Here is a 25032-nt window from a genome sequence, read left to right as displayed (position 1 = left end):
AAAGACATAACTGATCAAAGTAGATTTGGACTAAAGCAGATGTTGATTCTGTAAATACTTTATACTCATGTTCATTCATTGCATGTCTATTTGTTGTTTATCATTCAACACTTGAAATGTTGTCGTTGCCTATTTCTTTCTTGCCTATATTTTCTTGTTGGTAGTGAACACATTGATAATGAATCTTTAGAGCCAGTGGGTAAAGCAAATACGATGAGCAACTCCTCCTCTGTGAAAGTTACATTTGTTGGATACATTTAATTACTCTTGCCGCAACATAAAGTCAACAGTAGTGAACGAGTGAGAAGCCAATAAATAAATACATTACTAACACAACAACGTGGCCTGGACTCATGTTCAAAGATGAATCCTCATACTAGGAACACACACAAAAGACAGTTGTGTTGATGAGAGGGATTAAATGAAGTCGGTTTATAATCAAAAGCTGTTGTGACAATTCAGATGAAGTGATTCAGATCTGTATTCAAAAAATTTACTTTAAGAGCCATTGAGCACATTTTCTACCACTATGTTATAAAATTATTCGTTATTAACTTCGACGCCTACAGGGTCAACAAGCACTCGTGTTTGAATCAAACTAACTTTCCGCAGCTAGATCAAAATCCTTACAAAAAATGTGTTCTATTCTGTCCTTCTACAACAAAAGCAGTGACAGAAAAGTCATTAGATGATCATCGATCTTAACGGAGGAGGTCTGAGGGAAGTCAGTGGGGGCTTTGGAGATGTTTCATCTTAAGCTAAGGCTCAATAATTCCAATCATTGGTCAGAGAGTCCCCGGTCCAATACCAGGTTAGACCTTCTCCACTGCGTCCTGGTCTGCAGAAAGATGCATACTTCTCCATGAATCGACTTAAAACTCCTGAGAAACTGCAGAGTTAAGTTTTGCACCGTGCACCGGCTCGTCTCATCGACAGACGCTCTCATATTTGTTTCATCCTCAGTTGCTCCTGGGTTGAGTATCGACACTGAACTTGTCACACGGTGGTTTAACAGTCCAGCAGAGGCTCGGCAGACCTTGTTTAAGTATAAAATACATAAATTATCTGCTTAACCTTGTAGTTGCATGGATACCAAAGATAAACATATTTGTTCCTTTTATTATTCATGAAGCCAATTCAGCAGCGCGAACAAGTCGATAAGTCAATGGGAGAATCAAACTAAGGTGAAGCTTTTGATTGACTGTGCTGGTATATAGGGAATCCTAAGGCCTTAGGTTTAGACCCTTCCCTTAGGCTCAAACTCTTTAGATATGAGATAGCAGCACATAGACCTAGAAGATATATTAACATACTACATTATTCAACACTTGTCAGTGGCTTGACTGGCAGATACATTAGCTAGAGCCAGTTCAAAGCAGTCTCAATAAGGATACACTGAACATGAGAGACAGTGTAAACTTGGAATTAAAAGCTGTGCAGTTTTTTTCCTGATGTATTCCCTCCCTGCGATCTGACACCAAGTGACATCCAATCGCAACTATCCAATATCTGTAGAGTGCTTCTTTGTGATGTTAGGGTGACCTTTTCATCGTCCAATAACTAAGTTTGCACCCTAAAGGACAATAATATATCACAGGGGATGGGACCGGTTTGGTGATCAATATCAGATCCTTAATGATTACTTCACTGCATGCTGGGATTTCTAAACTCCTCTTCCTATTCTGTAATCTCTGTTTAGGAAAACAATCTCAATAATCGTTGGAATTTCAAAACTCTGCACCATCTCCTCTGTAGTGACACACACACGCACACAAACACACACACACACACAAGCTCAGAAAAGCATTTGCGCACAAGCTCAACATACAAGCACACACACACACACACACACAGACACACACACACACACACACCCAAGCTCAGAAAAGCATTTGCACACAGCTCAACATACACACATGCAAGTACACACACACACACACACACACACACACGCACAAGCTCAGAAAAGCATTTGCGCACAGCTCAACATACACACATACAAGCACACACACACATACAAGCACACACACACACACATACACACAAGCATACACGCACAAGCTCAGAAAAGCATTTGCACACAAGCTCAACATACAAGCGTGCACACACACACACACACACACACACACACACACACACACACGCACACACACACACACACACACACACACACACACACACACAGACACAGACACAGACACACACACAGACACAGACACACACACACACACACGCAAATACAGCAAAGGAAGTAAAAACAAGCATAGTCGTCTTAATAATCCAAGCTGCCCAGCCAGGCGAGCAGGGAGATGTTTCACCGCTGTGGACAGTTCTGTTGACTCTTTTCCACACATCAAGGTGTCAGACTGTAAACTGAAGTGACAGATCGCTCCTTTAGTTGCTCTCTCCCTGCAAAAGGACACGATGTCTGGATCCAGAGACAGAAAGGTCAGAACACCAGTTTGGATCTGCTAATGGACTGCTGACCAGGCAATGCAGCAGCAGCAGCAACATGGAAGACATTTACAGCCTATAGTTCTCAGCTCAACCATCTCAATCCCCACATCCCTCTCCTTCACTGCCCTCACCATCCACCCAACGCAGGAGCTTATTCTCTCTTTAACCCCCTTAGCCCCTTTATTTACACAATGAGTAAATATAAATATTTCATTCAGTGATTCATTCCGTCTGCATCTCCCACTGCTGTCAGAAGGTATGAATCAGCTTTGTTCCAGGCTTGTTTAGATTTGCTTTCTGACGCTCTCCAGCCCGAGGTGGTCCAGGCATGTGTGCGGGTCGCCCTCTAGATGGCAGTGTTTACCACGCCAGGCGACCCTCGGCACGGCAGCTCGCCTCTGACAGCAGCAGCAGCAGCAGCAAGCCGGCGTTCAAATTGTAGGTTATCTACTGCATTAGAATGAAGCAATGATTGGATGGCCGTTGATATAAAGCGATGGTTACTTTTGTTTGCCTGACTTCAATTTACTCTTCATCCCGTTCATCGTTTCTGTAGTTTCCCCCCATGTGTGTGTGTGTGTGTTGCCGTTTGCTGCTATGCAGTTCAGGCAGTTTAACCTCCTCTCGCTACTTTGGAAGTTGACATGTGAGATCTCATGTTGAACATCAGAAAATTCCAAATTCCACAGCTCAGCCCTAGCAGGTGTTGAGTCTCAGTTTGCACCACATGCTGCCGTGGCGCTTGATGACTGTCCGGGTGATGATGCTCGGCTCACCGGGGGGGCGGAGTGGACACGCAGCGGGCGCAAACACGCTGAGACAACGGCGTCTCTGTCCGGGCTGCGGTTATGAGTGACTCTCTCACACACACACTCACACACACAAGGCTCACATTGTGCGTGCCCGTGTTCGGTCAGATGTGTGTGAGGAAGCGCCGCGGAGCCTGATGACTTGTTTTTAATGTCCACCTCAATTAGTGAAGCCTACCTGACAACAGCACAGACTTTGATCTGCATGTCAGAGTAAAACGATCAAGACAGCGGGCGATTCCCTCTAAATCATCATCAGCGCTTCATCATGATCATCACCATCATCATCATCATATACCACCATCATCATCATCATCACCATCATCATCACCATCATCCAGCCTCGGGGTTCTGGTTAAGTGTCTCCGCAGCCTGCAGCATCTTCACGGAGCTGCTCGCCCCGGTCAGCCCTCCGGTCCGCATCAAGTGACGTGACTTGTGGCCAATCGCGTCGCAGCTCGGAGCGTCGACGCCACTGAAATAGAGAGGCGGTGTCCAATGACGAGGGAGGGGGGGAGAGACGGGTGAAGGGGGGGCGCCTCCTCCTCCTCACCACCTCCCCTCCTCTGGGTTTACACAGAGTTAGTGCAAGATAGTCTGCTCCGGGAGTGAGAGCGCAAGGATAAACGGCATACACACACGCTCCCTCTCTCCCTCTCACACACACATACACACACTCTCCTCATCGGTGTCAAGCCGAACAGCCTCTGTGTTCGGGTTATCACCTCCATGTGGGATCGACTCTGAGCTTTCACACCTGTTTTTTTTTTTTTTTTTGAGCCTGAATGTCTCTATGATCGTTGTAACCTTGAGTGTGTGTGCCGGCTGGTGTGTTGATGGAGCGGCGTGTGTGTGAACTTGGAGCATGACGGGACGCGAGTGTTCACCTCGTCGGCACCTCCACCTTAACAGGTAGCTGAGGGGGGACAGAAGAAGGAGAAGGAGGAGAAGGAGAAGGAGGAGAAGGAGGAGAAGACGCTTTTCCCGGGACCCATATCTGATTTTTTTGGGGGGACTCGCTCCTGTATGGAAGACACCGTCATCCCCTGAGCACCTGGCCCGCCGTCCGTGTCTGCTGGGGGAGCGACGCGGATCACCGCAATCACCGCGGGTCGCGCAATTAGATCGTGTCCGCTTTTTGAAGTTAAATGTCGGGGGAAGGAACTGCGACACATGCAGCCTCCTGTTCGCCCCAGTTTGTGCGTCCAGACGCTTTCATCCAAAAACTGTTTCTAAGGCTGTTTACTCTCACCGGGTGATTTTTATTTAGCATTTTTTTTCCTCTTGCCTGTGGAACCTAAAGAGCGGATATTATTAACCCCAGTAAGCTCACAGGCAAACTGGACGAGAAGACTATGAGCTGACACACTCCAGTTCCTCCTGCGCTGTAACGGATTTGGTATGTACGATAGGAGCTGCTCTCTCTCTTGCCCACTAAGAATTCAATTTTTGCCCACTGACTCACTGACTGGGTTTATTCGGGGCTTCATTCATGCGCACCGGTTTGTATAAGAGCCCACAAGCAGCTAAAGCCCACATTCTTCTTCTTAAATTCACTCCATCTAAGTGTAAAAAATGCTTAATTCTGTGTATTTACACTGTGAAGTTTGGTGACAATGCGCCCTGGCTGTACATTCTAAAGGGAGATATAGACACAGACTGGCTGCTTTAAATGGTTGCTGCAGTGTTTGTTGTTGCTTCTCTGTGAAATTGTGATTAAGAGCATGAAGACTTTTAAGTGTAGTTGGTGTGAAAACATGTAAATACACGTGATCAGTTGGGATTAATTCTGTTTTTAGTGATTAATTAATTAAATTGTTTGACTAAAAAAAATCTAAATTCTCTTGTATATTCTTTAGGTTTGTCTGTGGAAGATTCTTCCCTGCTGCCTGTCACAGCTCTGATTTGGAGAGAAACGTTTGAGTTGAGAAGGCTGGAAACAAATTGAACCGTTATCATGGATCTAAAAGACTATTACCTGTTGGGTGCCCTGCTCGCCTGCGTGTGGCTCGATCCTTCAATAGCCCAAGAGCTGAAATACCCCATCAGAGAGGAGTTGCAAGAGAACGTCCTCATTGGAAACATACCAAAGGACCTAAACATTTCCCATATAAACGCTGCCACGGGAACAACTGCTAATCTTGTGTATCGGCTTGTGTCCAAAGCTGGCGACAACCCACTGGTCCGAGTTCTGAGCACCACGGGTGAGATATTCACTACGGCAAACCGGATTGATAGGGAGAAGTTGTGCCCCGGTCTCTCGTTTGAGGACAGTGAGTGTTCCTTTGAAATTGAAGTGGTCATCCTGCCTAATGATTATTTCAGACTGATCAAGATCAAAATCATCGTCAATGACACGAACGATAACGCCCCCATGTTCCCCTCCCCCGTGATCAACATCTCTATCCCAGAGAACACGCTCATCAACAGCCGCTTTGCGATTCCGTCTGCCACTGACCCGGACACCGGCCCCAACAGTGTCCACAAATACGAGTTGATCGATGGGCAAAGTGCCTTCGGCTTAGACATTGTAGAGACGCCCGAGGGGGAAAAGTGGCCCCAGCTCATTGTGCAGCAGAACCTGGACAGAGAGCAAAAGGATACATATGTGATGAAGATCAAAGTGGAGGATGGCGGCAACCCCCAGAAATCCAGCACTGCCATCCTCCAGGTTACAGTTACGGATGTCAATGACAACAGACCCGTGTTTAAAGAGAGTCAGATAGACGTGCACATACCTGAGAACTCTGCGATCGGCACATCTGTGGTGCAGCTGCAGGCTACAGATGCAGACATTGGGGCAAACGCAGAGATCCGATACGTCTTCGGGACTCAGGTGTCTCCGGCTACCAAAAGACTGTTTGCGTTGAATACAACATCTGGCCTCATTACAGTACAAAGGCCGCTGGACAGAGAGGAGACTAGTATCCATAAGCTGTCCGTCTTAGCCAGTGACGGCAGCTCCAGTCCAGCCAGAGCTACTGTTACAATAAACGTGACCGATGTGAATGACAATCCACCTAATATAGACCTGAGATACATAATCAGTCCCATTAATGGCACGGTTTTCCTCTCCGAGAAGGATCCCATCAATACCAAGATAGCTCTCATCACCGTGTCAGACAAAGACACCGACATCAACGGCAAGGTCATTTGCTTTATCGAGAAGGACGTGCCCTTCCATCTCAAAGCCGTCTATGACAACCAGTATCTATTAGAGACGTCTGCGCTGCTGGACTACGAAGGGACGAAGGAGTACAACTTCAAAATTGTGGCTTCAGACTCTGGGAAGCCGAGTTTGAATCAGACAGCGCTGGTCAGAGTGAGGCTGGAGGATGAGAACGATAACCCGCCGGTTTTCACTCAGCCAGTTATCGAGCTGGCTGTTATGGAAAACAACAAACGCGACCTGTTCCTCACAACTCTCAGTGCCACTGATGAGGACAGCGGGAAAAATGCAGAGATAGTTTATCAGCTGGGCCCAAATGCTTCATTTTTTGATCTCGACCGCAAAACCGGCGTTCTGACAGCATCCAGAGTCTTTGACCGTGAGGACCAGGATAGGTTCCTGTTCACAGTAACAGCCAGAGATAATGGGACGCCTCCTCTCCAGTCGCAGGCGGCTGTCATTGTAACTGTACTGGATGAAAATGACAACAACCCCAAGTTCACACATAACCACTTTCAGTTCTTTGTGTCTGAGAATCTCCCTAAGTACAGCACGGTAGGGGTGATAACTGTGACAGATTCAGATGCCGGGGAAAACGCTGCTGTTTCTCTCTCCATACTGAACGACAATGAGAACTTTATCCTGGATGCTTACTCCGGCGTGATCAAATCTAACGTTTCCTTTGACAGGGAGCAGCAGAGCTCCTATACGTTCGACGTCAGGGCCGTGGACAGTGGGAGGCCTCCTTGCTCCTCGGCTGCCAAAGTAACCATCAATGTCATCGATGTGAATGACAACACCCCCATCGTTATCTATCCCCCCTCCAACACATCTTTCAAACTCGTCCCTCTCTCCTCTATCCCCGGATCTGTGGTGGCAGAAGTGTTTGCTGTAGACGGTGACACCGGCATGAATGCCGAGCTCAAATACACCATAGTGAGTGGCAACAACAAGGGCCTGTTCAGAATCGACCCTGTGACTGGGAATATTACACTGGAGGAGAAGCCAGCAGTGATTGACATAGGCTTACATAGATTAGTGGTCAACATTAGCGACCTGGGTTATCCCAAATCCCTCCACACTCTGGTGCTGGTGTTTCTGTATGTTAATGACACGGTGGGCAACTCCACGCTTATCTACGACCTTATCCGCCGCACCATGGAGACGCCGATTGACCGAAACATTGGCGAAAGCGGCGAAACTTATCAAAGCGGTGACTATTTAACCATAATGATCGCCTTCGTTACCGGGGCCTTAGTGGTGATTATTGTGATCTTTGTCACCGTGCTGCTGCGTTGCCGCCACGCGTCCAGGTTCAAAGCTGCGCAACGGAAAAAGCAAGGGGCCGAGTGGATGTCGCCCAACACGGAGAACAAACAGAACAAGAAGAAAAAGCGTAAGAAAAGGAAATCTCCTAAAAGCTCTTTGCTGAACTTTGTCACCATCGAGGGGAACAAACCGGACGACCCTGCCCACGAGCCAATTAACGGAACCATCAGCCTGCCCACTGAGCTGGAGGAGCAAGGGATTGGACGCTTTGATTGGAATGCCACACCTACCACAACCTTCAAACCCAGCAGCCCAGACCTGGCCCGACACTACAAATCAGCCTCGCCGCAGTCGGCCTTCCACCTCAAGGCCGACACGCCGGTCTCAGTGAAAAAGCATCACGTGATTCAGGAGCTCCCTTTGGATAACACATTCGTCGGGGGCTGTGACACCCTTTCCAAGAGGTCCTCCACGAGCTCAGACCACTTCAGTGCCTCAGAGTGCAGCTCCCAAGGAGGGTTCAAGACGAAGGGGCCCATGCACACCAGACAGCAGGTAAAAGAGCACTTTTACTGGTCTATAAGTACTGCCTATAACTGCCCTGTTCCACAGTGCTAAAGTGCCAGTCTAGATTAGAGACTCGCTCTAAGTTACTGTGAAGCAACAGAAAAGAGTACAGCAGACTACTGCTACAGCAAGTTCCACTATTTCTCTCAATTAAACATGAAAAAAGAGGAAAAAAAAGTAACTTGAACTCTTGATAGTCAGCGTTGAGTTGATATCGGACTCTTCAATCACGTGCATAACTTTGCGGAGATTACGCATAGACTGATGTTTTGTCATGAATATATATTTAATTCATATTTATCAAAATGCAAGTGGGTGAGTGATTGCCTTGCCTTATTCTGTCTCTTTAGCCCCCAGTTTACATCAGTGGTAAACTGTACCGACATACCATTAATTGTGATTCAATGTTCTCTGTGAAAGAAACATTTTTTTCTTGCCTATCTACTCAGATTGCTCCTTTAATTCTACACAAACGCTGCACACATTTGCCAAAAAAACGAGTTGACTTTTCACCTCTCTCCCCATAATATTCTGAGTGTATTCATGTTTTTTTCCGTTTGTTTCTTTGTTTTTGGTGTCTATTGTATGATCACAAAAGACTTTGTAACCTTTCCAACACCTGCAGCAATAACAACAGTCAATAATTAGTCTGCTGCAGTGGTATTATGAATGTCACTGTAGGCTTTGCCACATTACCCAAGCTGGAATTAAATGCCTCCTCTCAACACACACTAGCAAACTGAGTGAAGCTTGTCTGGAACCTGATACACATCCAATTCAAAAAGGATTAACCAATAATGAGCCTCAAATTTCAACGTAATCCATGCAGCTTTTTATCAAAGCCTTATTAATTTTTTCTGCTAATAAATCACCACTACACAACACACAGTTCTAATCTAATAGAACACACGTGGACAAATACAGCAGAGGAGAGGGAAGAGAGAGAGACCAAGGCAGCCAGTGAGAGAGAGAGCGAGAGAGAGAGCGAGAGAGAGGGGGTTGTGAGCGGTTCTGGTTTGATGGGTGGGGGTACTGTACCTTTAGGTGGCAGTGTTGTGCTGCATGCGACATCTTGGCACGACGCCAACCTGCAGTGGACTTTAAATGCAAGGGAGGAGAAGAAAGGAGTGAAACCTGTGTTGGTGTTCTTAGTGAAATACTCTTGCCTAATGATGCAGAGGCTGCACAGGGAAGATTGATAATGGCAGTTAGAGATGTGAGTGATAAGATCTATCCGGAAGAGAGAGTGGAATTACAGGGGTGACACTGTGTGACTCCTATCGATGCAGCATACCTCCGGGTCACTGCATCTGGGGTTGCACTTTAATGTGTTTCTGTGTGAATGGTAGCAGTCAAAAGAGGCATTCAGTTTGGCATCATTTGCCAGGCGTAGTTGTGTGTGTGTCTGTCTGTATGTGTGTGTGTAGTTGTGTGTGTGTGTGTGTGTGTGTGTGAGCCAGAGCGAGAGAGCAATGAAATGGATGTGTTGAAGACAACCCTAGCGGAGGACACATGAGATATGACACTATGGTGTAAGCACATCTTCATCGATTTTCTTCGTCATCCCACAGTTCCAAACAAAATTCATTGGGATCAATAATGCAGACAAATGATTCAAAACATACACTGGTGTGTTCCATACAGTGGCATTGATCAAACTAAATCCTGTAGTGTTGTCGATACTTTGTGCTTAAACACTCTACATACATACGACACTGTTTTGTTTTAGGAATCTGCCCGCAGTTACAGGTTTTTGTATCGCCCGATTTGTAATATTTGATATGTGATTGTTTGAGACGTAAAATAGGTCAGATAAGGTTGGAAAGTGGCCTCAGTTTGTTCCTTCCTCCGATTCTGCAGCGGCTTACATAATGATGTGGGACAGTTGAGCCGGTCTTACTGTCCTGTCATCCAAATTGTTATTGTTTCACCTCATAAAATATTCTTTTACATCCAGTAAATTCTGATTCGGGCCTTTTGGACAGTGCACATTATTTATACAAATGCAGTACTGAGCTAAATATAGATTGTTGCATTTGACCGCTCTTAAGTTTTCACTGTTTCCTTTAAATCTGAGATAAAAATCATTTTCCCTCATTTTCTCACACTCTATTACCTAATATCTATTTTTGATTTGATTTATTGTGTGAAAAAGAACACATATTCAATAATATGATGTAGATTCATATTTGAGCTTAAATGACACTTATTGATTGTGGTCAAACGATTAGACTGCAGTGGGCAGAACATGGCTAACTGGATAAACATGGTGCGTTATCAATGTCATCCTTACACCCAGACTTTGATTTGCACAATATGGGCCCCCTGTATTGACGTTTGCCTGTCATCTCCAGTTTATGAGCAATGAAAAGTAGATGCTCATCCGATGAGTCATATTCTTTGTGCCCCGTGTCGTGAAAAAGGCGAGGGATTACTGTGATTAAAAGGTATAAAGTACAAACCATAAACTAGGCATCACCTCTGTATGATTAAAAGGCTGGTTCCTGAAGGCAACATGATACAAGCAGGAGTATGGTATCAGGTAGAGTAAGAGCACTTTAAAGGGTAAATACCTCACTAAAAGGTTTCCAAAGTATATCGCAAAAAGAAATAATGAACAAATAATGTCAAGTTATCAGCAGATATTGTCAGTTATATAATATAATATAATGTAAAATACTGTATTAAACGTCGACTCAGCAAGGTGCTGCAATGCGATATGGAGCTTCAAAGATCAGTCAACATTGATGTGTGACATTAATGTAAAATAAATTATTCAGTGAAAGAGAAGGGCACTATGTTTAATCCTGCAGAGATTGGGGTTTATTCTTTATATTCACTTTTGTTTCTATTGAAAAGCCATTTAATATGACTTCTTGAGTCAATTGCACACAAAGTTAGTGCCATCAATACGTATGGAAATCCATAAACAAGTAGATAACTGAAACAGAGGAAGGTACAAGAAGAGCAAAGAATAAAGGCTCCCCACTGCATCTTCCTCATGGAGAATGTGGAACGTAGGAAATAGAAATAGCAGACAACAGTGTCATAGATGAATGCCTCGCGCTATCAGCTTCATAGAGACCCCAAACTTTGCTGATAGCAATAGGAGCAATTTCTTCCCTCTCCTTTCTTATTATTTACCCTCCAGGGACCTGCATTAGAGTAAACAACACTGAGGCAAAAATGCATGAAAACACTGTCCTAGTTTCGCATGTAAGAAACCAAGTATAATCATTGCTTTTTCACCAACAGTGATCCTCTCTTCCTTTCAATGTTGGTAAGGGGAGACAAAGATTTGGTTCTGGAGCATAATAAGAGCCCAGTGGTGAGGCGTGAACCATGTATTTACATCAGACCCACAGGCACGTTACAGGGACATTAGCATGGTTAGAGTGAGTGTGCAGGGTTTTGAAAGTAGTCAGCCAGATGGTGTATGAAACATCACGCTAAATCGATTACAATTCCAATTTTCATTTCACACTCTTCGCCCTATAACCTTTAATAAATCCCTTTGTGAGTGTGAAAACAAGGCTGTGATTCAGTGATCCCTACGCACGCTGATGCACAGCATGTGCTTTATTATAGTAATATGAAAGTATAGCATATACTAAACGATTCATAATTATGGGCTTTATGGAAATTCTCCGCTTGTGCCAATGCATTGTCTCAACATCTCATACAGACCGCTGGTGGGAATATGTATTTTATTTAAACGTCAAAGCAGATGCAAACACTTCCAATAAAGGGAATGTGTATCTACAGTGCAGCCGTATTTTGACTTCTCTGATGTGCTTACAGGTTGCACAAATAATTCCTCAGCTCTGGAGGCAAAGTATCAAACCTCCCTTTGTGCAGCTGCACTGTAGTTCCAGGGCGCAAATTTGTTCGACGCAATCAAAATAATTCTGCCGAGTGTTTTATACTTTTTCATATGAGCAGTCTGCATTCCTCTCTCATATCTATTTCCATTGTGTTGTGACTGCTGCAAAGACATTTAAATAGACTCAAGACTTGTGTTACAGCATCATTCACAACACAATGAGCATCCCATTAAACATTATAGTAGACACATTCTTCAGTCTACAGCGTGCCGACACAGGACAGTAGGAGAAGAACTGCGTGCAAGAGAGGGAAGCTTTGGTGCGGGATTCCTGCAGTTGTCTCGTCAGTAGAGTTAATGAATGGACATTCTATGCAAACAGGAGTTTGTACAGACCATTGTAATTATGGAGCCTTGGGGGAGTCGTCCTTCTTGTGCAGGTTCATTTGCCACATTAATAACGGGATTAGTAGTACGTACAGGGGCTGATGGCAGTAGGAGAAGTTTGAGAAGATTAATGAACTATGACAATGTTGCACCTGAGGGGAAAGTCTGTTGCAATATCTTCTGGGTTGTGCTGACACAGAGTTTGCCGCTATGAAAGACGAAGATGGAGAGAGGCCGGTGATTGTTGCCGACTGTGATCATACATCCTTCTCCTCAGCTCTTCTGTCACTCACAGATACCTGTTCAGCTTACTACCTTTCTGATCTTTTATATTTGCCCATAGTACCTGCGACTGAAGACGTCTCAATGGATTTAGCAACATTCTCCACAAACGAAGAGCCACAGCTTACGGAGTCTCATGGTTTCAGTGTGGATAAAATGAGCTTAAACAGTTAAATGATTAAATAAGTGTAATTAACCATATCTGTGACCAACTTCTTTTACATTTACAAGTGTTTACATCGTCAACATCAGTGTGATAATCAAGCAAAAATAATGCAGGAAGAATAATGAGACTGCTGCATATTTAGAGGTCAAATCGCTCAGACTTCAACCTTAACGATCCTCAAAAGCAGATGTATTATCAGAGGACAGTAAGTCAGTGAGCGTGCCACTGAAGTTTATATCAAAGCTTTAAATCATCAGTAGCGGATTTGCGGGGTCTTTACTGAAGAGAACATTGTATTTCTTTCAAAACGTGTCATGTCCTCTGTGTCTAGGTGGGTAAAAGGAAATGAAATGGATTGTGAGTCATTCTAAGGTAGTGGGAGTGAGTAGATTATTGCCCCAAGGGGGATCCAGTTTTGTCTGCGCAAAACAACAAAATAAATCAAAGCTCCGCCTCGCTACAGCGGCTGTGGAGTTGATTTATATGGGTTTATTTCTCCTCTTTGCAGAAACACTAAGCATTATTAATTCATTACATATTAATTTACTTATAAGTTTTTTCCATTATTGTCTGTTACTGCCAGGGGGCTGGATGGCCTAAACACAGACGATGGCAAATTACCAGGAATTACATTTTTTGTGACTATTTAATCACTTTTCATTTATGTTCTAATCATTTTCATGATTGAGTTCAGATCCCCCCCTCTCCCTGCTCATCATTGCCAAAGTTTCATTCTGTTCAAATCTTTTTACATGTTTACACTTATGATCATTTGTTCACATCTCAAAAAGCTGTGTGTGTGTGTGTGTGTGTGGGTGTATATGTGGAGTGTGTGTGTGTGTGTGTGCGTGCGTTCTTATGTGGAGTTTGTTTGTGAGTCCATCACTTTTGCCTTGTTATCCATTCATCTGAAAACTCAGCATCATCCATTTGTGCAATTTCTCAAAGCAAATTGATTGATGATTGATCACAAGAGGTTTGCTTTGTGAAACGAATGTGATGCATGAAGAAAAAAACCAAGTCATTGTGGTTTTTGTGGGACTGTCATTACTTAATTCATCTCCATGTTTTCACTAAACCACAAAACACATTTCCCATTTTTTCTAAGGCAATCAATCAAGTTGACATATTAGCTTTCCAATAAAGCTTCATATTCTCAACAATGTGTGATGAGACAAAAACAAACTGCAGCTTAAAACACTTAGGGTATCAACACCTCATCTGAATTATATTCACGCACAATTGAACTTAAGAGAACTAAAAAAAATAAGAGTAGAGGGTGGAAGAAAATGTTTCTTAACTGCTTGCTTGTCTACAGAAAAAGATAACAAATTCTGATGCTCCTTCATTGTTTGAATGCCCCTCACCCCAACAACCCATCTCTCTCTTTCACACCTCACTTGGCCCCTCTCTACCTTCCCCTGGCTCCAGCCCACCCTCCTCACCCATGTTTTATCGGGGTCAGTGACGTTCCATGCAATGTGAGATCACTAGGGGTGTGTTCACCTTTGTGTTCTGATCATTCGTGACAAACGAGAGTGGTTTGTGTGCGGCACATAGCCTCACTTTCTTCTCGCTGTCACTCCCTCTCCCTTTATCATTACCCTTGTCCGCTACGGAGGGGGTGCGGGTGTAAAAGATGGGCAAAGCGGCACTGTACGTCTTGACATGACAGACCAGAGGGAGACGCAACCTTGTCATTGGTTTGTTGTGTCAAGTCACACACAGGCCGTTGCCGGGCCGCTATTGTGTGCCAATGTCTAGACTAATAGTTGCGATAATGGCACTGCCAGCCGAAGCCCCTCAAGCAAAGAGGCACACTTGACTTGATATGTGACTGCCATTGACTGCTGCGCCACTGGTCCCCCATAACTCACAAAGACTCTGTAACCTTCATCAATGTAAATCTTTACTGTATATAGACGATGTTTCATGTAAACTGGACTCCTGGTAATCTTGCCTAATGTGCTGTGTTAAACAATAATGGACATGTTTCATTTTTGTTTAGATTTATTTATTTGCCCTGCTTATTCCTTCTTTTGATTGCTGAGTATACATTAATTACACCTGAAATAAACTCTGCCAGTTATTCAGTAAACTGCAACTCCTATTCTGTTTTGCAAAAGCTTTATTTGAACCGTGCTGTTCTACCTTTATAATTTCATAATAAATGTTGAAAAGATCATTTCTTTCTTGGTTTAAATTCATTCATTTGTTCTTTTCAGACTACATTATCTATATACTGATATATGAGTCAGTCAGCTACCATGTGTGAAGCGGCTCCAGCCACTAGATTACATGTGTCTTTACACAGACACATCTTCACTATTTCTGGTATGTAAGTGTGCAGCTGTCTGTAAGGAAATAAAGCCGTTGTAAACAAAGCAAAACTTGTCACAAAGAAATATATCTATTTTAGTTTATTACTGTATTTGTAAGGTTTTTCCCTAGATGGGTTATTTAAAGACGGGATAGTTGAAGACAACAGCAAAACCTGTAGTATAAATAAATATTAATTGATTAATTTAGAAAGCCAAAGCATGAATCTCTCTGCTCTTCAGCTTCACAAAGCTCCTTTGTTTACATTCTTGCAGGGAAGTTGTAGGTTGTCAAAATTAAACACTGCTACCCAGTAGACAAAAATGCGCAAATTTAACCCATGGAAGTACAGCATCTCTGTGGATTGTCTTATGAAAATGTGTGTCTTTGCATTATTACCTTGCCAAAAGAAGCTTAGAGTAAAAGCAGGGATTCTGGGCCGGAACGAGGAATTATGCTTGTCACTTTCCACATCCTTTTCAGCTAATGTCAGGCCAGCAGCACATTTAATGGCGGCTACAGCTAAGAAACAAACTTAACAGCTTGGAGCACAGCATGGCTTTTCACGTCTGCCAAACTGTCTCTGAGTGAGCTCATAGATAGAAAATGTCCTCAGAAACACATACATGTTTAACTTCAGACTCAACAAAACCCTGCTTTGTTTTGACTCTATATGGGATAGAGAGTTTGTGGATTGAATTGGTGCTACGAGGGCTGGATGGATGTCAGAGTGTGGGGCATCTGTACATGGGTGAGTATTCATATCAGGATACCATATCTATTTATAATATCACATGTGTTTATAAGAAGCAAACAGGTATACAAAGCCAGTGGAGTCCATGGAAAGATATGTAACATGTTCAGACCTGTACTCAGTCATGTTTCAGACAGATAAGACCACTAGTGACAAACACACTCAGAGCAATTAACCTTGAGGCCATCAATGTCAGCGTACAGTAACAGTAGACACAGAGTAACATGAACAAACCACTGCAGTCCTCTTTCTTACTCCGGCTTCTATCCACAGCTTTGTCAACAGACCCAACAGATCCCTTTTGATTTCCAAGTAAAGTTTATATGAGCTGTAGAAACACTTCAGGAACAGGAATTGCATTTATGTAAATAGGATCATAAAGCAGTTTCCTATATCATGAGGTTTGACTATCGATAATGTTTGATGTCAAGGCCACATTTCAGTCAAATGACATAATAACTAACTGGCATTTCCATTCATCTCTATCCACTCGCATGTGTCCAGCATGTCATCTTTTCACTGGTTTCTGCAGACTGAGAGGAAGTATGGATTTCAAAGTGCCACGCCAACATATCGCAGGAAAGTAGGCCCAACTCTGCTTAATCTGTCCACTGCATTTGAAAGCCAGAAGAGGAGCTTAGGCTGCATTTGAGTGAGTTGGACGGGAAGAGGATATATAAATAAATATAGGCTTTAGTGTTTGACCTCATCCATACGGTCACTTTCAGAGTAGTGTAGGCTTACTTACTGCAATTTGAAACCTGGCATCTGACCTATAGAATGATGATATGGTTCACTGATAGTATCTGTGAGCTGCTTTATCAAAATATTCTGTTTTCCAATCTCGCGTAGCTGGGATTTCATGGAATCCATGTGGCCTGCAATGATGTCAGATAACATGAACCACTGACATGCCAACAAATTGAATTTGGTGAATTTGCTGTGCCAGGTTTACTTTTTATTGGACCACCACAGCCTGTATTTGCAGACAGGTACTGCTAAATATTTGTCTAAGATGAAACCATCATGTCTGGACAGTGAGAGATAATGTCCGGTCCATGTCTGTTGGTTTAAAGCAATTCTTCAATCAACACAACAATAGAAACGAAACAAAGGAAACTCTGAAGAACTGAAGAAAAATGAACCAGAATTCCAGCAATTCAGACGTGTAACACTCTGTGTACTGTAGATCACAGACAGGAAGTCTGTGTATGCACAACAATACGCAAGCACAACCAGATTTATAAATGTCTGTGTATGCATTGCTCGTTTTTCTCCAGCCTTCCCGTCATGACATTGTGTGCACATGCACAAGCTTAATGTCCACTTCCATAATTACCCAAGCAGGAATGATGTCATGGACTTTTTTTAACCTTGTTTGGACATAAACCAGACTGTCCTTGGTCTACCACAGACGATGTCCTCTAACCCAGCCAGTGCAGCCTTTGTTTCAGTCTGCATAGCCGTTACACACTGCTCCATACAGTAAGCCAATAACGGCTATTGATTGATGAGCCGTGACTTGTCAAGTGTATGATTTGATGTGCAGTTTACCAATATTACTGTACCGTTTGTGTGACAACATGTAGGCTAAACTTATTTACTTACACGAAAACACAATCCTGCTTGTGGACAGGATGTTATTTCACACATTTAAAAGTGTTATGGAAGACTGTAGGAGCCTCGTATAGACAGGTGGAAAGATAAAAGCTCCAAATAAGAGCCAAGTTGCTGGCTCACACTCAGTCCATATTAGCACAATGTTAGACAGTTCTGGAGGTACGCATTCTTTCATTGTTTGATACATAACACCTTCTCCATGATATATAGAATTTGTACGTGCTAATCTGCCCACGACTTCAGGCAACTAGAGGTTAAAGCAGCAGCAGCAGCATCCCATTATAATCATCCAGCACTTGTCAGCACTACTAAAGTCATTGTCCTGACATTGTGTTTTCTGTTGTAAAATGATGGAAGCTTGTAATATAAATGTGTGAAAAATATTCAATGTATGTTTTATTGATAGAAGTTAAGTTTGTAATCAGATGTCGCAATAATCTTATAGAGTACAGGTACAAGAAAATGACTCAAATTAATAATTCCAAAATCTGAAGTCAGTTATCTGAAGATAAAGGCTTGGCTACATCCTCCTGTTATCTTTTGTAGTCTGAATGATTCAATAATCCCAGGTGAGTTATGATCAACAGTTGATAGATAAAACGCAATAACAGTTGATAATGAGCCTATAATGTGATAATAATGTCTTATAAATGTGACTGCAGGATGAGTAGCTGACAATTCATAATATGCTCACAGTTCAATGCTATATTTTCATATCTTTATGTTAATCCTGAGTGATGCCTTTTGAATATGAAGCGTTGGCAGGAAGCTTTACTAAATTATCCACCCGCCTGGTGCCATCCCACTGAATTTCAATCAGGATCAGTCACTTGAAGAGAGCACAGCAACCTTGCAAAGTTGTTTCTGCTGATGATGCAGACATGCTGTCACGGTTTCTATTGACAGCTGGGACTAGTCCTGCTGACATGTTCCTTAAGTGTAATCTCCCCTTAACCAGTAACCAGTCACTCATATTATTTCTTTTGGGAGGAAGAAAAGTCAGGAAAGGTAAGTGCAAACCCTGAATTCCCCAAATGTGTTTGACTCTGGAGAAAGAGAGGAACTATTATCACTTTCACTCCCAGAATCCTTTACGGCAGGAGTGCAAGCATGCAGTAATATTGCAGGGAAAGGAAATTCCAATTGGTTTGAATGTGTAAATGTATGTATATGATCTTTATACTGAAGGATGCTGCAGTTATCATATCACTGGGAGCCTGTGGCAAATCTTACTGTTCTCCTTTTGTTCTCATAGGCAGACAGATGGGCAGACAGACAGACAGAGTCAATGTAAACAAAACATACTTTTCTCCGCTATATATCAAGACTTAGCATAAAGTTAAACTGGTACTTCTGTGCCTTTTACAAAGATACATGTGATGCTTTAGATGCGACACTCTTAAGGCCTGGCTGCTTGGTTCCACAGGGATTCTCTTACGATGCATATTATACTGAGAATAAAAGCGTAAATTTGATTTTATGGGGATTTTGAAGGATTTACATCTAAGCACACAGTAATGAACAACTGGGAAATACTGGCAAACTGAAATTTCACCATATAACTACATTCTTATTTGCCTTTAACAGCATAAACACATCATTGCCACATATTAAATAGTGAAATACTGCTTTCAGTTTGATCTCATAAGGTGACAATTTCTAGATTGCATTAGCGTTAAACGTGAGATTGACTGTGAGCTCTTACCACCACAACACACTCTAAATGTGAAAAGAAAGCAGAATCTGCAAAGAAACAAATATGTATTGTCAATAAAGTAATTCCGCTAAGTGTTTGCTGATGATGCTCCAGATGAGAGCGTCAGATGTGTTGCTATTGGCACTGGGAGACGTTTGATCTTCAGGATTGAAGCGTACAATAGTGAACAATTGCCTACATTATTTTCCATGGGGAAGTGGATAAGAATCATGGATTAACTGGCTTTAAGACTAATTATATATTTCCTTAAATCTCCACCACATCATTTATAGATTCCCCTTTATCGGGACAACAAAGGGACCCCAACACCAGCTTGGCTAGTGTGTGACGCTTCCTGGCAGAGAGCAAGGCAGTGATATGAGTGAATTAGTAGACATATAATGCTCTTTGGGGGCTAATTAGATAAGAAGTTGTGATGTATGGCTGTTGGAGGGATGTGTGTCAAGCCTTTCCTGTTCAATGTATAGACTGCAGATTTGTATTGATTGTATGCTTTGTCTTGTGCCTCAGGCGTCAGCACGCTACGCCGTTCGCTGTGCTCCTCGCCTTTGTCTGCTACGTTTGAGCAGATAAGGGTTGTGATAAATCTGCCCGAGAATAAGCTGTCATAGAGGTGCCGCACATGGGAATATTTAACACAAACATAAAATATGACTTGTCTGTTGTTTTATCGTCGAGGGTATAAGGTATGGCAGGGTTTTAAAATACTCTCACCTCCTTATTTTTACCTTTTCTATCTCTGCAGCCCTCGCATGTACAGAAGCTTACTGCCTGCTCATCTTGGTAAGGGCCTGACACACAAAAAAAAGACGAAAAAAAGGAAAAGAAAAGATGCTTTGAGCGGAATGGGGAAGCAGCACCTTATCGCTACGCTCAGTAATATGCAGAGGTGTAAAACATTTGGCCGGCTTATTTAGATGGAATGATGTAGTTGTGCTTGCGCGGAGTTATCGAGGGCCAACTCAAGTTGTGTGTTGGGGAAGCGGGAGGGAGGAGGTGAAAATTGGTTTCCCTATCTTCCAGTCCACATAGAGACCCAGCCTGGTTTCCTCTCGCACCACAGCGTCCCTTCTCACGATAACGTGCACCGATAATGGATATATGAACCTAGATTTATTTTCTATTTCCTGCTACAACTGCTTTTCTGGGAAACTTCTTATTTTTTTTTTTTACGTATGAGCTTTGTCGCCGCTTTCACTTGTAACAGTCAGGAGTCGGCAGGTTCAGCATCTTGGAATAGACGTACAGGTGCAAGCAGGGGAACATGTGCCATGGAAGGAGACAAATGTTTTACTGTTTTAATTCAGGTTCAGGTATGACTGAGGGGAACTTTGTGGTTATATTGCAGTTTTTTTATTGTTGGCATATTCGTTCCAAGAGCATAAACATAATGGTTGTTTTTCATCTAGGAGTAAAGATTGTGGAGCCCCTTGACATTTTGGTGTAGAATCACTGGGAAACTGGGACACGACCCTCTGGCGCTATTTCCCACTTTATGCCAGTGACTTGTTTCCATGGTGCTCCCTGTGTAAGGCAGGTTAGCTCAGCTCTGAAAAGGTTAATGAACATGGTCTGAAACACATCTCACCAGCCTGAGCCGTCACCTCCAGCACGCTGACGTTGTCGTCATCATTAGCATCAGCAGCGTCCACAGCCAACACCGGTGTTAACATGTGAAAGGAGTGTGTGAATGTTGTTAATCTGAGAAGCAAATGTATCATGTTTGCATCTAGAATAGCTATAAATAAAGACAATAAAGACACGAAAGCAACACATCTAAGCAGCTTCATGACATCACTGCTAAAGTACAGCACCAGACCAGGACCTGAAAAAACACCCCTGACCTTAAAACTAGACATAGATCATTTAATTTATGCTTCATATGGACAATTAACCTTTAAAATGTGAAGTTAAAGCTGCTGAAACCAGATTATTAGTCTTAATTTAAGGGATTTTAGAAACTAAAGTTGTAAAATAGTTTTTACACCATTCCTGCCAGGTCTTGAAGGTTTCGTTCTTTCTTTCCTCAGCTTGAAGTTTGAAGGACTCACATGTGTGCGTGTCTCATCAAATATGGGAGAATGTTCACTATGTTGAGTTTTGTTTTTCAAGACAGTCGCAGAAAATAGAAAGAACATTTGTAGCTGAAAAATTTGACCTCATCCCATTCACACATTTTTTGCAATAATTGAACAAACTCAAAAAAAAAAAAACGCCTTAATAAGGTGATTTTTGGAAGGCGATGATGGAAGGCGAGGCGGCAGCAGCACAGTGAGTGACTCATGGACACGAGTGAAGGCAACATGGCTGCCCCTCGTTTGACCCTCTTTCCCCCTTCCCCTCTAATCTTTGAAAAGCTGCGGCCCCGTCTGTCATGTGACATGTGACCCCTCCGCATGCTTTGGAGGGTGTTTCAGTGTCCCAGAAACCAGCACAGCCTCTGTCCAGGGAACAATAAGGTTCCTTCACTGCCACACACTCTGGACTGTGGTTGCCCCAGGCCATACATCACATGGAATCCCCCATGAATGTTGTGCATGTGTGTGTGTCTTTGTGAGGGTGTGTGTGTGTATGTGTGTGTGTGTGTTGATGATGATGATGAGCCTGTATTCCCTTAACGCTTATCCAACACTGCTCTCAGCTCTTCACTCATAGAGAGAGACTGGCTACTGCCTCGTTCTGGTCCGTATCTTCACAGTAAGAATGATGCGTGTGTGAGTGTGTGCATGTGTGTGTGTGTCCCTTTATTAATAGTTCAGCCTTTGGGATGATTTTCATATCCAGAGCAGGACTGAGCAGATTTAATGCAACACACTGGGCAGATTGGGCTGATTAATCTCTGAGATGTGGATGTTATGTGAGCTTGTGTTTACTTTTTGATTAAAAACACACAGTAGTTGGGATTTATTTCCTCTGGACAGAAAAGAGAAAAGCACATTATAAATTCATAATGGACATGTGGTTTGCAAAGTCATTTCCTTTCTAATCCTTTTCATACTATAGGACAATACCCAAGTGAATTATGCTCCCGCTGCTTACAGAGTCTCTGTTTTAACTCATTTTATTTAGGCCATAACATCTGCCAGTGAGGTTGTCATAGTTCAACTATTCTCATAGTTTCTCTTCTTTCTTTTTTTTGGAGGAACTGTTTTTTTATCCATACAGAGTTCTTTAAAACAATGGGACCCACACTGACATTTAATCCACACACACAGGGAGAAGTTTGTTTTTGTTTTATGAAAAGTTTTGAATCTTGGCTCCTTTGCAGTGCAGCACTCAACATACAGTCACTGCAGATCCTTCTTACATATTGTTTTCTGTTGTCTGGATTTGAGAGATGTTGCTGTTTCTGTGTTCCATTAGGACACCTTTCTCTTTCCTCCTGTAAGACCACTCCAGTCCAATCAACCATCAATCATCTATTCCAGTCCAATGTTGGTAGTCGACTATGGGGTGGTAAAAGTAGTTATTCAACAGTGAGTCACTAGCTTGAGGTCACGTGATCCCATGATGAACTGATTTCTCACCCTAAACCCCTAAAATGAGTCAGCATGGACACATCATGTGAGTCAACAGCTTGTCAGACAGTTGACTCACAAATCCATTCCTCATATCAAATCCCTTAGTGGCCTGTTTTGTCCTTAAAGGTGGAAATATCGGATGAACATCCGATGAAAGAGACGTGACTCTGAACCAATGCTTCACAATTTTGGCTGTAAAATTGATATTTTAAACCAGTAGACCTGCAATTATCATTCAATTAGGTGAGGAAGATCTAAGGCTTCATTTGAGTCGGAACTGCTTGCTGTGCACCTGGTTGCTTGCATCAGGGAACCAACCGCATGAAGGAACCTTTTCTTCTTCGTGTGTGTGCTGCGGCTGTGCAGGGGGTGAAGGCTGGGTGTCGCCTTAATTGAATAATAGACTGGAAAAACCCCTTTCTGACAGAGAATGTAGTGACATATTAAGAAATTGGAAGTCATTGACTTGGAAAATCAGTCAAATTGTCAATGAACCCCGAAGCTGAAAAGAAATGGCAACAAGTATTTCTTAATTAGATGACAGCTTCCTCTCTCATTCTTCATTGGGCTGATAATAACAACCACCAGGTTTGTATTTAGTTTTTCAATTCCTCAGGCTTTACTAAATGCCAGCTCTAATTTTCGATGAGGATCTGGCCTTGAAGCCCCTGGTAATATCAAGCACAAACAATCAATCCCGGCCAATCTCTTGAGGCCTTAATGGACTTGGAAAGAATATTAAGAGGTTTTTGTCTGCAGAGAAGCTTTCTGCCACAGCAGTCGTCCCTCAGCTAATTTGTGTCTGCGTGCCAAGGGAGGCCACACACTGGGCCGGCTGTAACAGGCTCTCAGTCCCACTTTCTGAGGAGCTACCGCCAGTCCGATGAGCACACACACACACACACACACACACACACACGTGCGCACACACACACACATGCCCATTTGCACAAACACATGCTAATGTGTGCTCACAACAGACTAGACCGAGGTTTCATGCTGCATTTACAAAGTCCCTCATAGTCAATAGGAAACAGTTCAACACAATATATTTTGGACAATGGACAGGACACTGAGGATTTATGTGTTTTGTGTTCTGTGTTTTGGTATTAATGTTTGCCTTCTGTGACGAATAAGAGATTTTCCATACGGCTTATTATTTTGTGAGCGTGTGGTTTGAGAGAAAGAGAGTCGAGGGAAGAGGAGAAACAGGGCATTTTGTGATACCAGGCTGGATGTGGGGGTTACCATGAGAAAATGGGCCCCGTGCCCAAACCCTGGGTGGCACTGGGGCTGTAAATCTGCCTGTTGTTGCTACACATGGCTAATGAAACCGAAACGCCACTGTGGAAATGTCATTGCCTCTTAGCCTTACCTCTCTGTTTAGTTCAAAAGAAAGAATCAGCATAGAGAAATCTAATTAAAATGGGTTGTTGCAGACCTCCTATCCTTGTTGTGTGTGTGTGTGTGTGTGTGTGTGTGTGTGTGTGTGTGTGTGTGGTGATGGATGAGAGGCTTGGCTTAAGATTCTGACTTAATACTAGACATTTGTGTTTATGTGCATGTGTGTGTGGGGGTGTCTCTCTCGCTGTTCTTTCTCTGTCAGTTTTCATTTTTTGTCTCAGCTTGAGTGCAAGGACGAGAGCTCCGACTACCTCAGAGACAAACTCTTCTTCACTTAAAATAATTCATTTTTGTGTCATCCGGTGAAGAATAAATAATAAGTCTTTTCGTTTCATTTTCAAAATGTCTCCTCCTTGCTGTTGTTTCCTGTCCCGCTCCTCCAGCTTCCTCTTCCTCGCTGCGTTTCCTCCAGTATTCCATTCCTAACTATTGATTTTCCATCTCACGCCTAATTTATTTCTGCGGATTTTTATCATTCACCATATTCCTGTCAATTTTCCTTTTCCCAAACTCGACGGCGTGCTATAGGACTCATATTTCACCCACCTGAGTCTTTCCTCTAAGTGGTTGCATTGCTGACTGCCAATTTAGAGTTTAACCTCAGGAGGAGGACTCTCTTGCCAAAGAGGCAGATGGTCAGAGGTGGAGGGGGAAAAAAGGCTGGGAAATCCACCCCTTAACCTTTCATTTCCACTCTTTCACTCTCTCCATCCTGCCTTGTTCCCTGTTCTCTGCGGTTTCATGACTCAGAGCGATAGAGCGAGAGGA

The 25032-nt window shown here is 43.1% G+C and overlaps 1 protein-coding gene across 1 annotated transcript in view; it reads left to right on the top strand.

The window, feature by feature from the left end:
* Nucleotides 1-5223: 5223 nt before the first annotated feature.
* pcdh9 (protocadherin 9) overlaps nucleotides 5224-25032 on the top strand; it is a 177635-nt gene continuing 157826 nt past the window's right edge. Inside the window, exon 1 of the mRNA XM_076155917.1 lies at nucleotides 5224-8259. Within this exon, the coding sequence (XP_076012032.1) occupies nucleotides 5224-8259 (3036 nt within the window). The remainder of the gene's footprint in view (nucleotides 8260-25032) is intronic.

The sequence above is a fragment of the Genypterus blacodes genome, unplaced genomic scaffold (assembly GCF_046128005.1).
Source record: "Genypterus blacodes isolate CSIRO-AG114 ecotype Tasmania unplaced genomic scaffold, CSIRO-AGI_Gbla_v1 ptg000067l_1, whole genome shotgun sequence".
Classification (NCBI taxonomy): Eukaryota; Metazoa; Chordata; class Actinopteri; order Ophidiiformes; family Ophidiidae; genus Genypterus; species Genypterus blacodes.
This window is presented reverse-complemented; position numbering and strand designations above follow the sequence as displayed.